This window comes from Coregonus lavaretus, assembly GCF_964263955.1.
Source record: "Coregonus lavaretus genome assembly, chromosome: 40".
NCBI classification, from domain to species: Eukaryota; Metazoa; Chordata; class Actinopteri; order Salmoniformes; family Salmonidae; genus Coregonus; species Coregonus lavaretus.
In genome coordinates, this window is record NC_140027.1 from 4,540,050 (window position 1) to 4,553,696 (window position 13,647).

A 13,647-nucleotide genomic window follows, 5' to 3' on the forward strand; every position below is an offset into this window, starting at 1 on the left:
TCGTTGGACAAAGCCTATGAGGAAAATGTATTACGTTTTTGTAGGGTTTTTTGATAAACGCCGAAAATAAGGTCTGTGGTAAACAGGCTTAAGAGAGTTTATACGTTTTGTTCTATGAGATAATCTTAAATAATCTTCATCAGCTAACATAACTTTTTGTGAATTTTGAAGAATGTATTTAATAATACAAAAATACATAAATCACTTTTAAGAGCTCCTAATCCTGTGTTAACTTCAGACTTCATTTTCAACGTTTATTCCAAAACCCTATTCTTTCCCCATTCATTTTTCCCATAGGGATGGCCAAGGACTACAAGCTGGTGAGCACACAAAAAAATTCAGACAAAATCTTGTAATGGTATCATCATCATAGTCACTGCATCATCATCGTAGGCACTGACTGCACTGCCAGGGTATCCCACGGTCTTCCTTGCACAAGGCGGCGCTATTTCTGGGCCATGTCAAATCCACCGAAGACAATTCTGAAAGGGCGTCGTTTTCAAAGCACGTCGTTTTTTCGAACAACGACTATGTTGTTGTCTTGGTACTGAAAATACAAACAGTAACTAGTAGCTGGTTCAGTTCAATAATTGTGTTGCAAAACAGATGTAGCTAACGTTAAGCGTTTATTATAAGAAGCTCACACTGTAACGTTACAGGTAAAACACATTTTATCAATCAATGTTAGCATTGGCAAAATGACCTGTTGTGTTGAACTGCTTTCTTTGTTATCCTGTTAGAGTGCCAAGTTAGCTAACGTTAGCTGGCCATTGGCTCATTTAACATGTATTTGAAGCTAACGTTAGCTGCTAGATTGCGTAAAATTTTTTAATCATGCATCCTTTTTGTTGATTTGGACTAGCTAGATAAGGAAGAGTTAACTTTTGGTTGATTGTAGCTAGAGTTTGGTTGATTGTTGTCTAGCCTGAAGTTAGCTAACAACTTGTTGCTGATCGTTCTTCTTTGAAATCCATCATATAGCTATCTATGTAGCTAATATGTAGTTAAATTTATGGGACAATTATTTTTCAGGAAATGGAAAACCTGGATTTCTCAGAGGATGAAATTCAACAACAGTTGGAGGCACTTGGTTACAACAACATACCAAGAGACAGACTGCGTGAATTCAAAAGAGGTGGGTTGATGTAATTAGCGAATATAGTCCTACATGTTGATGACCAAATGCTGACAAAATTTGAACAACTGGGATGTTTTGTGACTTTCACACTGCAAGTTAGCTGTCAGATTGATAAATAATAATAATAATAATAATGGAGAAGGAACTTTGTGTGTGTGTGTGTGTGTAGATCTAGATGAACTGATCCGACATGAAAAATCAAAGAGCCACTCATCCAGTGAATTGAACTCTACAAGATCTCAAAGCACCACCTTCAAAAGTCCTCCTGCAGTCACCAAGGTTAAAGGTATGATCACTGTACGTGTTCTCATGTCCACTACATAATCACATGTAACTGGGCCCGGTTTCCCAAAAGCATCTTAAGGCTATGTTCATCTTAGAGCCATAGGATCCTATGGTTTTAACGATGAACTTAGCCTTAAGATGCTTTTGGGAAACTGGGCCCTGGTCGGTAAGTGTTGGTTGCACCTTTTGATGAGCAGTGGGGTTCTTCTTGAGTCTCGATTGTAATTTCCTTGTTTTCCCCCTAACAGTACACCAGGATAACACCACAACCTTCAGAAATGTGTTTGCGCAGGCTGGTCCATCACACCATGAAAGACAGGTATATATTCACATATTGTTGTCCCAAATCATTCAGTCCCCCTTCATCCTGAAGATAAGCTAGCTGTGTTGTATTTATTAAAAAATAATGCAAATACTAGAATGGCATGTTACTTTGTTCTGTGCTCCACCCAGGTGCTAACCTCCACATACAGCAGAGACAACAGTAACTATGGTGCCAGACAGGAGTATGACTCCTACACTCAGCACTCTGTTGCCCCCAAGTACCAGCGCCCCTCAACAGCCCCTAATAGGCTGGAAGTGGATCCAGACCAAACTGACCTCCAGCAGTTATCGTTCGCTGTCAGTCAGTCGTCCACCCCAGACCGAGATACAGGAGCGCATGGGAGACCCTTTATCAAGAGGAAAGTCCTTAGGTACGGTAAGTTTACATCAGGCAGCTTTGTGAAGACTATCATGATCACATGTGCGGCTTTGTAAAGACTATAATGATCATGTGTGCTATTGAGCATACTTGAATCAACATCACTCTTTCTTCCTAAAGGAAACATCAAGGCCAAGTTCACATCTGCGATGAATCAACGCATAGTGAGGATTCAGGTAATTCAATTATGTTATGCATGATATTATTTGTGCAAAAAGGCTTAAAGTACTATATTTAAGGCCCGAAGGGGTGTGGAATGTTGGCCATTGTAAACTGGGCAGTTTGGGTCCTGGATGCTGATTGGCTGAAACCGCATTCCAGCCATGTATATCAGACATTAGAAACTGGGTGGTTCTACATTTGCATTGCTTGCTGTTTGGGGTTTTAGGCTGGGTTTCTGTATAGCACTTTGTGACATCTGCTGATGTAAAAAGGGCTTTCTAAATAAATTTGATTGATTCGAGCCCTGAATGTTGATTGGCTGACAGCCGGGGTATATCAGATCGTATACCACGGGTATGACAAAACAATTATTTTTACTGCTCTAATTACGTTGGTAACCAGTTTATAGTAGCAATAAGGCACCTCGGGGGTTTGTGATATATGGCCAATATACCACGTCTACAGACTTCACGTTGATTCGGGCCTAAGAACAGCCCTTAGCCGTGGTATATTGGCCATATACCACATCCCCTCGGGCCTTATTGCTTAAATGTACCACGGGAATGATGCAAAAGTACTTGTTTACTGTTATATTTATGTTGGAAACCGATTCGCGTCGTGCCTAAGAACAACCCTCCTTATTGCTTAAATATACCACGGCTAAAGGCTGTTCTTAGGCACTACGTGGATTGCCTGGATACAGCCCTTAGCCATGGTATATTGGCCATATACCACAAACCCCCGAGGTACATTATTGCTATTATAAACTGGTTACCAACATAAATAGAACCGTAAACAAGTATTTTTACGTCATACCCGTGGTATATAGTCTGATATACACACGGCTGAAATGCTGTTTCAGCCAGTCAGCATCCAGGATCCAAACTACAGGGTTTATAATTGTATTTAGTTTTCAGATGCCTATTGTTGGAGCCAGTTTCTATATTTCTAGGTGATTTGAAAATATTTGTTTATTAGGTCATATTGCTCCATTTAGAATAACTTCATTTAATTTCTATATTAGGTGTGTATATATTAATTTGGTTATGTAGTCTTTGAATGAGAATAGGTCAATTACGCCCTCTAGCCAGAATTAAAGTATGGGCGGACCCGCCCAGATAGGTTAATTAGGTATTTAAAGACAGGAAGCAAGGCCTGCTAGTTATGGCAAATGTTTGGGTTACGGGGAAGGCATAATTCTTTTGACCCACATACATCTTACCTTGATCTTTTTAGTTTAAATTGAATATTGGAACCTTTGTTTACCTTGCACTTATCATTTTGGATTCTACAAATAAAACATTTAAAGTTTTATTCATCAGGCCATTGGATTCTTGACTTTCTATGGGATTTTGGATTTGCGTCTCAAATCTTACAACTGGTTTTCCCACGGCTATTCGAAAGCCACTACATTTAAGTTTTTAAAAAATGCCTTGGATTTAATGGAGTTCCACACCTTATGGATTTATCAAGACACTTGGAGCAAAGCAGCACTCCCGACGAAAGAGACCATGAGTACAATACCGGTATAACGTGCAAGCTAAGCCGCTCTTTTGTAATTGTTGGTTTGGAAATGTTTAACGCGTCTGTTTTGGAAACAAACGTCGCAAGCTATTCAACTGTGAATGGGTTCGTTAGGCGCTATTGCAAATGCACTGTTGATATTGACAAACAAAGCCTAGTGCTAGGCTACACATTGACTTTTTTGACAAGCTGTTGAGAAGGAATACGTCACACAACATTGTGGAGTTGCAGTTCCTCTGGCGACCAACATTCGACAGGTGGCAGTGTAGCGCAACATTGAGACCACAGGGTATAATCCTCTTAGCACTACTCCTTAGCCATCTGCCTGTGCAGATCACCACACACTCCCCACAGCAGCATCACCATAAGGTTGCTTCCCCTTGGCTACCATGTATAAAATGTATGACAGTCAGTGGGACGAAGAGAGTGAGGACGAGAATAGCTCCCTGAACTCCGCTTTCTGGTCCGACGGAGAGGGGGAGGAGGAGAAGGTTGAGCAATACAACCAGGAAGACACAGAGCCCAACAGAACCACTGAACACGCACAAGAGGAGCCACCTGTCGTAGAGCCACCTGTCGAGGAGAGTCCAAAGGAAACAGAACAGGAGGAGCGTAGAGGAGAAAGGGCTAAGCGGGGCGAAAAGGAAAGGTTTGATGACGAGGAGGGTTACAGCACTCGTGCTGGGAGCCCGGCGCTGAGCTTAGTGACATCTGGCTATGGCACCTACAGGCCAGACTCCTCAGCTAAGGACGACCCGGAGGGAGAAGACTATCGAGACGACTGTACCATAGCTGAGTTTGACAGAGAAAGCCAGGGCCTTTCTGAGATGAGAGATGGCGATGAAGACGACCAGTCGCTTGCCAATTGTGATGGTGATGGTAAGGAGGATACCACTGATCTACAGAGCTGTGAGGACGCCGGGTTGAGGACAAATTTGGAAGACAGTCAAAGCCTCTCAAATATGGCATATTGTGACGATCATCCTCCTGTTGAATTGGAGAGCAAAGACCGCACTGATGTCAACTACTGTGAAGATGACTATGCATTGGCTCAGACTGAAAATGACAAGGCAGCATTAGATGGGATATATCCTGAAGATAGTTCTCTCACTGAGTGCAAAGACGATGAGAGGCCCACTAGAGAAGGATATAGTAAGGAAGACGGTAAAGAAGAGAAAGGAGCGGAGGATGAGCAGGAGAGGGAGGATCTGGAGTCACTGGCGAGCAATGAAGATATGAAGTTAATTGATTCCAAGTCTACTAAGACTTATAAAGAGTGGGAGGATAACAGAAGACACAAAAGGGGTAAACTGTACACCTGGTCTATTCTCCCTATAGTATGAAAATACCATTTCTATAGGGAACATCCCCTTAGTCCAAGTATGTGCATAGTAGACTGACACCCTGTACATGAGAACAAAGCGGAAATTTTAGTTGAAAGTCATGTTATCCATTGCAGTGGTTCCCAACCTTTTTTGGTTACTGTACCACCAACTGAATTTTGCTCTGCCCGGAGTACCCCTGAAGTACCCCCTCGTGCATTTTACCAGTAAGCCTATGGTCTTATCAAGTACCCCAAGGGGTCCTTGTACCCCTGGTTGGGAACCACTGATCCAGTGCATAGTACTAATCCCTCTTGCAGCACTTGTATAACTAAAACTTGAGATGTACTGGGCCTGTCCGGCACAGTGATCATGCAACACCTGCCTAGCCCTTACTAGCATTACTTATGGCCTTACACAGTGGTAACTAAGGCTAACGCGTTAACATTGTCTCCCCATTATGTCTCCCTTTCAGGTGCAGTGAGTGGGCTGGAGGAGCGTCTGGGGTCCATGTCCACCCACCAGGAGTCTGAGCTGGAGAGTGAGGATGCAGGCAGTCTGAGTGACAGGTCTGAGTCAGACCATCTCTCTAGTGCCTTCAAAGCCTACATCAGAGGCATGGTGGGTACTCTTGCCTTTTTGAGAGTTAACATCGGTTTTGTTTATTAATCTCAGAAGATTAAACATGGGTACATTTACATTTGAGTCATTTAGCAGACGCTCTTATCCAGAGCAACTTAACTATTAGTGCATTCATCTTAAGATAGCTAGGTGGGACAACCACATATCACAGTCATAGTAAGTACATTTTTCCTCAAAGTAGCGATCAGCAAAGTCTGAGCTAGTAAGGGGGGGGGGGGGGGAAAGTGTGAGTGTTAGTTCACGAAGGGGGGGGGGGGGGGGGGGGGGGGGGGGGGGTGCTGTGGGATTATTTAGGATACTCTTTGAAGAGGTAGGGTTTGATGTTTTCGGAAGAAATAATTTATCCTCACGTCCAGGATCTTTTTTGATAATAGTTGCAAAAGGTATACATGTATGTTTGTTGAAAACCAATGTTGTTTTAAATCTCTTACAGGCCAGATCTCGGAGCGAGAGTGACATCAGACCCCGGCCCAAGTCGTGTAAGTACCCACACTGCTGTTACGTCATCATGTGCTCACTGCAAACTGTTACAATGTGCCCAAGTTAAACGTCATCACTCATGTCTGCTCTTGCAGTTATCCGCCCAGTGATGGATCATCCTCACACCAAAAACCTGAAGAAGACAGACCCAGTGGCAAAGTAAGAGGATAATTACCGAAATGTCTAAATAATCAGTATAAATCTTTTGAAAGATTACTGCTGTGGATCTGTGCTACATTTCATATTGTTCCCCATATTCCAAAGGTATTTCCAGTACAAGCAGGACTGGGAAATGTTCAAGGCGCCAGGAGAGAAGGATAGGAAAGCACTGCACTGGGAAATCAGGGTATGAAAACCTTCTCCATAAAACTCAGTTGGCTTCCATACTTTATCTGAAGACCATATAGTGCATATAGAGGACATATCACGATGGATTGTAATGATGACCATAATGTCTGCCTTAATCAATCTTTTTTGTATTTTCAGGAACAGCTCGCGTACAAACCCCAACCAGTGAGTATGCTTAATTTATAACAGAATTGTATAATCTTGTAACCATCCTGTCATTCATTATTTCAGGTCAGAAAATGCCTTAAAGGGACCCCCCCCCCCCCCCCCCACGTGTCATTAGTCCATGTTTGACACAGTCCCGCATAATTTATGCATGACAACGTTCAATATTTCAAGATAAATTGCTTTCAGTATCCTGATGCCCAAAGTGTGTTAAAAAAGACATTTCTGTGGACTGTAAGGAAAATGGACAAAGTATTCTTGTTTGATTCCTTTCTCTCCCCTAATTTAGAGAATAGTTTTCCTTATTCAATGTTGGTCTGAGGGCAGCTCTGCCTCGAAGGCATACCCACATTTTAAGTTTAGTCAAGTAATCCAAGTTGAAATTGTAGAATACGGAACTCACATGGGGATTCAAACCAGGGACCTGCTGCATGGCAACCCTTGTTACGCTCTCTGCCATTTGGGGCAATACACCAGGCATGTTTTTTCTCCTTTTCACTCTTATCGCTGTAAGCCCAACCCATTGATCTTTAAAAACCTGAGTGAGTTAGTTGGAAACAAAATCAGTATTGGGTGTCGAACTTAGGACCTGTTGTTTCGTAACCTGTGTTTTACGCCTGCTAGCCAACCTGCCTCCCTAACATGGCTCCTCTTATTTGACTCAAACCTGTCACTGGGTCGCAAGCCACGCCCACTGATCGTTAACCAATCACATTCTTAAATGGCATTCACCTTTCCAGTCATTACGAATTAGTGATTACTTCAAGGAAGGGTCTACTTTTAAAGAATTTGAACAGGGCCTAGATGGACTAAGTCAAACCACTGAGCTGTGCCGCTCACTGGAAACCACAGACATGGGTCATACATGGCCTAACGGAAAATATATAAACAATGTTTTTCTGGGGGGGTGGGGGGGGGTAAAATGCTCCTTTATGAAAATAAATACCTAGAGATGACTGAAAACATTGACATCTTGTATTGTCCCCCTCACCCCCAGCCGAAGCCTCAGAGAGTATTTGTGCCCAACACCTACGTGGTGCCTACAGAGAAGAAACGCTCCGCCCTGAGGTGGGAAATACGACATGACTTGGCCAATGGACTCCTACCGCCAACCAACTATAGACTCTAGGCCTTATCTACTTTACACCTTCAATAGGCTCTCTTTTAATCACCAGTTTGCATTTATTTGATCATTTATATTTATTCACAAGTTTTTATTGAACATATTAAAAGGCATGACAAACAGTTGGATCATTTAATATATTACATGACATTATTTACTTCACCCAGTGCCTTCAAGGCAGGTCAGTGTAGGGGAGTTTGAATGGGTACAGCGGTGTGAAGCGTTCGTCGTGCCAAAGCAGCTTTTTTTCCAGAAACGTCACTGCTTCCAGGGTGAGGACCAGGACCTCGTGTTTTAGCATGCTATGAACGTTCAGGCCTGTGGAAAAAAACAGTTCAGGAAACATTTTAACTTTACATTAATTTGCCCTCACCTGTGTAGTAACAGTAAATACTACAGTTTGCATGGTACTATGTAACATGTTAATACAATGTTGCTACTAGGTCAATTATACACAGTGTACAAAACTCTAAGAACACCTTACTAATATTGAGTTGCACCCCCCTTTCTGCCCTCAGAACAGCCTCAATTTGTCGAGGCATGGACTCTACAAGCTGTCGAAAGCATTCCATGCTGGCCTAACATGGCCCATGTTGACTCCAATGCTTCCCACAGTTGTGTCAAGTTGGCTGGATGGCCTTTGGGTGATGGACCATTCTTGATACACACAGGAAACTGTTGAGCGTAGAAAAACCCAGCGGCGTTATAGTTCTACCATACCCCGTTCAAAGGCACTTAAATCTTTTGTCTTGCCCATTCACCCTCTGAATAGCACACATACAGTCTCCCGAGTGGCGCTGTGCCACTAGAGATCCTGGTTCGAATCCAGGCTCTGTCGTAACCGGCCGCGACCGGGAGACCCATGGGGCGGCGCACAATTGGCCCAGCGTCGTCCAGGGTAGGGGAGGGAATGGCCGGCAGGGATGTAGCTCAGTTGGTAGAACATGGCGTTTGTAACGCCAGGGTTGTGGGTTCGATTCCCACGGGGGGCCAGTATGAAAAATTTAAAAATAATGTATGCACTCGCTTAACTGTAAGTCGCTCTGGATAAGAGCGTCTGCTAAATGACTAAAATGTAATGTAAAATGTCAAAAGTGTTGAATGACACAAATACTAATTTTAAAAGTCTGCTGCCTCAGTTTTGATGATGTCAATTTGCATATACTCCAGAATGTCATGAAGAGTGATCAGATTAATTGCAAAGTCCCTCTTTGCCATGAAAATGAACTTAATCCCCCAAAAACATTTCCACTGCATTTCAGCCCTGCCACAAAAGGACCAGCTGCCATCATGTCAGTGATTCTCTCGTTAACACAGGTGAGAGTGTTGACGAGGACAAGGCTGGAGATCACTCTGTCATGCTGATTGAGTTAGAATAACAGACTGGAAGCTTTAAAAGGAGGGTGGTGCTTGAAATCATTGTTCTTCCTCTGTTAACCATGGTTACCTGCAATGAAACACGTGCCGTCATCATTGCTTTGCACAAAAAGGGCATCACAGGCAAGGATATTGCTGCTAGTAAGATTGCACCTAAATCAACCATTTATCGGATCATCAAGAACTTCAAGGAGAGAGGTTCAATTATTGTGAAGAAGGCTTCAGGGCGCCCAAGAAAGTCCAGCAAGCTCCAGGACCGTCTCCTAAAATTGATTCAGCTGCGGGATCGGGGCACCTCCAGTGCAGAGCTTGCTCAGGAATGGCAGCAGGCAGGTATGAGTGCATCTGCACACACAGTGAGGCGAAGACTTTTGGAGGATCGCCTGGTGTCAAGCAGGGCAGCAAAGAAGCCACTTCTCTCCAGGAAAAACATCAGGGACAGACTGATATTCTGCAAAAGGTACAGGGATTGGACTGCTGAGGACTGGGGTAATGTCATTTTCTCTGGTTGTTTGGGGTATCCGGAAAACACTGTCTGGAGAAGACAAGGTGAGCGCTACCATCAGTCCTGTGTCATGCCAACAGTAAAGCATCCTGAGACCATTCATGTGTGGGGTTGCTTCTCAGCCAAGGGAGTGGGCTCACTCACAATTTTGCCTAAGAACACAGCCATGAATAAAGAATGGTACCAACACATCCTCCGAGAGCAACTTCTCCCAACCATCCAAGAACAGTTTGGTGACGACCAATGCCTTTTCCAGCATGATGGAGCACCTTGCCATAAGGCAAAAGTGATAACCAAGTGGCTCGGGGAACAAAACATCAACATTTTGGGTCCATGGCCAGGAAACTCCCCAGACCTTAATCCCATTGAGAACTTGTGGTCAATCCTCAAGAGGCGGGTGGACAAACAAAAACCCACAAATTCTGACAAACTCCAAGCATTGATTATGCAAGAATGGGCTGCCATCAGTCAGGATGTGGCCCAGAAGTTAATTGACAGCATGCCAGGGTGAATTGCAGAGGTCTAGAAAAAGAAGGGTCAACACTGCAAATATTGACTCTTTGCAGAAACTTAATGTAATTGTCAATAAAAGCCTTTGACACTTATGGAATGCTTGTAATTATACTTCAGTATACCATAGTAACATCTGACAAAAATATCTCATAACACTGAAGCAGTGAACTTTGAAGACCAATATGTGTCATTCTCAAAACTTTTGACCACAACTGTACACAATCCATGTCTCAAGGCTTAAAAATGATTATTTAACCTGTCTCCTCCCCTTCATCTACACAGATTGAAGTGGATTCAATAAGGGATCATAGCTTTCACCTGGTCCGCTTATGTAATGGAAAGAGTAGGTGTTCCTAATGTTTTGTACACTCAGTGTAGGGTTACTACTCCTACTAAGAGTATGGAAAAAAGACTAGTTCTAGTCAGTTTCAACTCACCTATGGCTGGAATGACATTCACAGTCTTCAAGCTCTCAGTGGCCTGAAGGATGTTCTCAGGAAGCTCTTCGCCCCTGTAAAATATCGAAGACTCAATCCTGCTGTTAACCTCAGCTAGGATGTCCACAGAACTGAGTTTTTTGGTTCGCTGATACTTACGCATCCACTATCAAAACAGACTCCCCCCAGTGTCGGTATCTGATGAGGTCCATGAGGTACTGTGGGTCAGGTGTGGGGATGTTCAGAGTGTCAACCACATGGAGATAATCCTGAAAAACAACACCCAACATCAATACATTAGGCATGTAGATGGAATAATGAAAAGCATTCATTTGAGACAATTGAATACATGATAAGAGGAAGATTTTAAGATGTGAATGATCTTATGCTTATGAAAAGTGTTTTCCCAAATAAAATGTTACATACCTGGGCCAGTTTGGAGCTGAGGGCAATTTTTAGTCCTTGAACACGTACTTTCATGGGCAACATGTAGTAAAAACTGGTTGGTCCTCTGGGTCCATGAGAAACACCACCTGCAAAACAGAAATTATATGTAATTTATTCTAATTGTTTTAAATCCCTCCAATGACTGGCTCTTAGCTTGTACTGTTCCTTCTTTTGGACTGACTGATATTTAGATGACTAATTTATCTATGCTCATTCTTGGAACTAGCTTCTTAAACTAAAATGTAATATGTTTGTTTTGTCACTGTGTGTTAACCTGTATGTGTCCTGTAAAATGCTGTCCATCATCACACTATTGTTCTGGCCCATACAGACTGAGACCCTCACCTCCTCTCCATATAGGTGACCTGATGCTTCCATGTCTTGCTTTGCCACTTCCCTTCTGTCTCCAGGGTTTCTTTCCTCCACCGCTCACCTCCGACCTGACCTTAGTGTGGGCACGGCTCTGAGGGAGAAAGGGAGGTTTTCAGCTTCTTATAGTAGCAGCAGGTGCATTTAGTCAAATATAGCTCAACTCAGATAAGCACAGAGCTTTGGGTATAAACCTACAGAAATATGCCTGTACTTCTCATCACCTATTTTTTATAATATGGCCACAACAGCAGTCTGCGAAAGTTGATTAATGGGTCGCTATTGCTACTTACAATTCTCTTGAAATTTCTCTGCCAGAGTTCAACTTCATGGAGTATGTCAATCCTGGTGGGAACAAAATAATTTATGAGTCAGTATTCCCAACAAATGATAAAGCACTGAATATGTAAGTCTCTCTGGATAAGAGCCTCTGCTAAATGACTTAAATGTAAATACAATGGCTAGACATTGACAGTTTTACCTGGTAGGGACTGCAAAGACATCAGGGTGGAGGTCAACCAAACCCAACTGTTTACTCTCCCGCCTCTCCAACGTCTCCACCCATGTCTGTACTGGGCTCAGGTGTAAAGGGACGGCAGCATCACACCTCCTCAACACAGGAAGACTGGAGTCTGCTGGAGGAGGGGGCCTCTCTGGAAAGAGACCACAAGTCATCAATCGCTTTCTTACACCTGACCTAGTTGGAAATGAATGCTCTGAAAATGACAGACCAACATTGCATTCAAGAATAATGGAATAATCTTTGTCTGGACATGGCCTTGCAGTTTACATGCATCTATATAGAACTTTCTTCTTCAAATTCGCACCATCAGTTCAATGATCCAGAATGCATGATATAAGGCAGTGAATGAAATAGCAGACCTTACTTGCTCTTGCACGGTCCACGAGATTGGAAGGGATGCGTAAATTTGAGGGTAGAGCATTCTCTCCAGAGAAAGATGAAGCCAACTAAAAAAAGGATATCTGATCATTAGCTTTATATGTGCCATTAATAATTTCAGCCACTACATCTTTAATATCCTCAATAAATTGACAGCTAGCTAAGTTAGCATTAGCATTAGCCACTCGTGTCTCCCGAGTGGCGCAGTGGTCTAAGGCACTGCATCGCAGTGCTAGCTGTGCCACTAGAGATCCTGGTTAGAATCCAGGCTCTGTCGTAGCCGGCCGCGACCGGGAGACCCATGGGGCGGCGCACAATTGGCTCAGCGTCGTCCAGGGTAGGGGAGGGAATGACCGGCAGGGATGTAGCTCAATTGGTAGAGCATGGCGTTTGCAATGCCAGGGTTCGATTCCCATGGGGGGCCAGTATAAAAAATAAATATGTATGTACTCACTTAACTGTAAGTCGCTCTGGATAAGAGCGTCTGCTAAATGACTAAAATGTAAATGTAATGTAAAATGCCTAGTTTAACGCTCACCCTTTTAAAAATGCCTCGACCACACACTGTAACTGATATACGAAACATTTCTGTAAACCTAATTAAGACAGCCAAATACGTGCGATTTATACAAAACAGCCTTTTAAGAGATCATATTTTGATACAAACATGCATTTTCTAAATCAGAAAGGTCGTGTGGCGGTGCTGGTGTGTTGTCGCATACTGATTACGTTTATGTTGTGTAAAGGCAAGCGTGATAAGACTGCCACCTAGCGTTGCGGAGGTGAACATCTAATAGGTGAAGCAAAACTATAATTGTTCCTATAAACTGGGTGGTTCGAGCCCTGAATGCTGATTGGTTGACAGCCATGGTATATCAGACCTTATACCATGTGTATGACAAAACGTTAATTTTTACTGCTCTAATTATGTTGGTAACCAGTTTATAATAGCAATAAGGTACTTCTGCGTTGCGTCGTGCCTAAGAACAGCCCTTAGCCGTGGTATATTGGCCATATACCACACCCCTCGTACCTTATTGCTTAATTATCAAACTCATAAATATTTATACAAAAATAGCAGATGAGTTAAATTCTTCTGAATTCTCAGCTTGAAATAATGATTTTGCCAAACGTTTTTCAATGTTTAAAGTGCAAAAGTAAGGGAAATAAGGCCTACTGTCAGAATCTGGTCCGAATAATGAAGCC

General features: G+C 42.9%; 2 protein-coding genes across 3 annotated transcripts; one reads left to right on the plus strand and one right to left on the minus strand.

Annotated features, from left to right (window-relative positions):
• Positions 1 to 457: 457 nt before the first annotated feature.
• Positions 458 to 8,009, plus strand: LOC311113627 (centriolar and ciliogenesis-associated protein HYSL1-like). The gene is made up of 12 exons (XM_084156888.1): positions 458 to 659; positions 1,033 to 1,135; positions 1,308 to 1,424; positions 1,672 to 1,742; positions 1,877 to 2,118; positions 2,247 to 2,302; positions 5,610 to 5,755; positions 6,210 to 6,255; positions 6,352 to 6,415; positions 6,521 to 6,602; positions 6,743 to 6,769; positions 7,767 to 8,009. The coding sequence occupies exons 2-12, from the start codon at positions 1,036 to 1,038 to the stop codon at positions 7,896 to 7,898; spliced, it is 1,083 nt and encodes a 360-aa protein (XP_084013014.1). The 5' UTR covers positions 458 to 659; positions 1,033 to 1,035; the 3' UTR covers positions 7,899 to 8,009.
• On the minus strand, positions 7,936 to 13,170 carry LOC311113628 (large ribosomal subunit protein uL4m-like). Of its 2 annotated transcripts, none has more exons than XM_084156890.1 (9): positions 13,109 to 13,170; positions 12,428 to 12,509; positions 12,022 to 12,193; positions 11,834 to 11,885; positions 11,517 to 11,634; positions 11,151 to 11,257; positions 10,884 to 10,993; positions 10,725 to 10,798; positions 7,936 to 8,210 (listed from the first exon to the last, which is right to left on the minus strand). In XM_084156890.1, the coding sequence occupies exons 1-9, from the start codon at positions 13,112 to 13,114 to the stop codon at positions 8,065 to 8,067; spliced, it is 867 nt and encodes a 288-aa protein (XP_084013016.1). In that variant the 5' UTR covers positions 13,115 to 13,170; the 3' UTR covers positions 7,936 to 8,064. The 2 variants fall into 2 exon arrangements, with proteins under 2 accessions (XP_084013016.1, XP_084013015.1); XM_084156889.1 differs by having other exon boundaries at positions 12,980 to 13,170.
• Between the last annotated feature and the right edge of the window lie 477 nt (positions 13,171 to 13,647).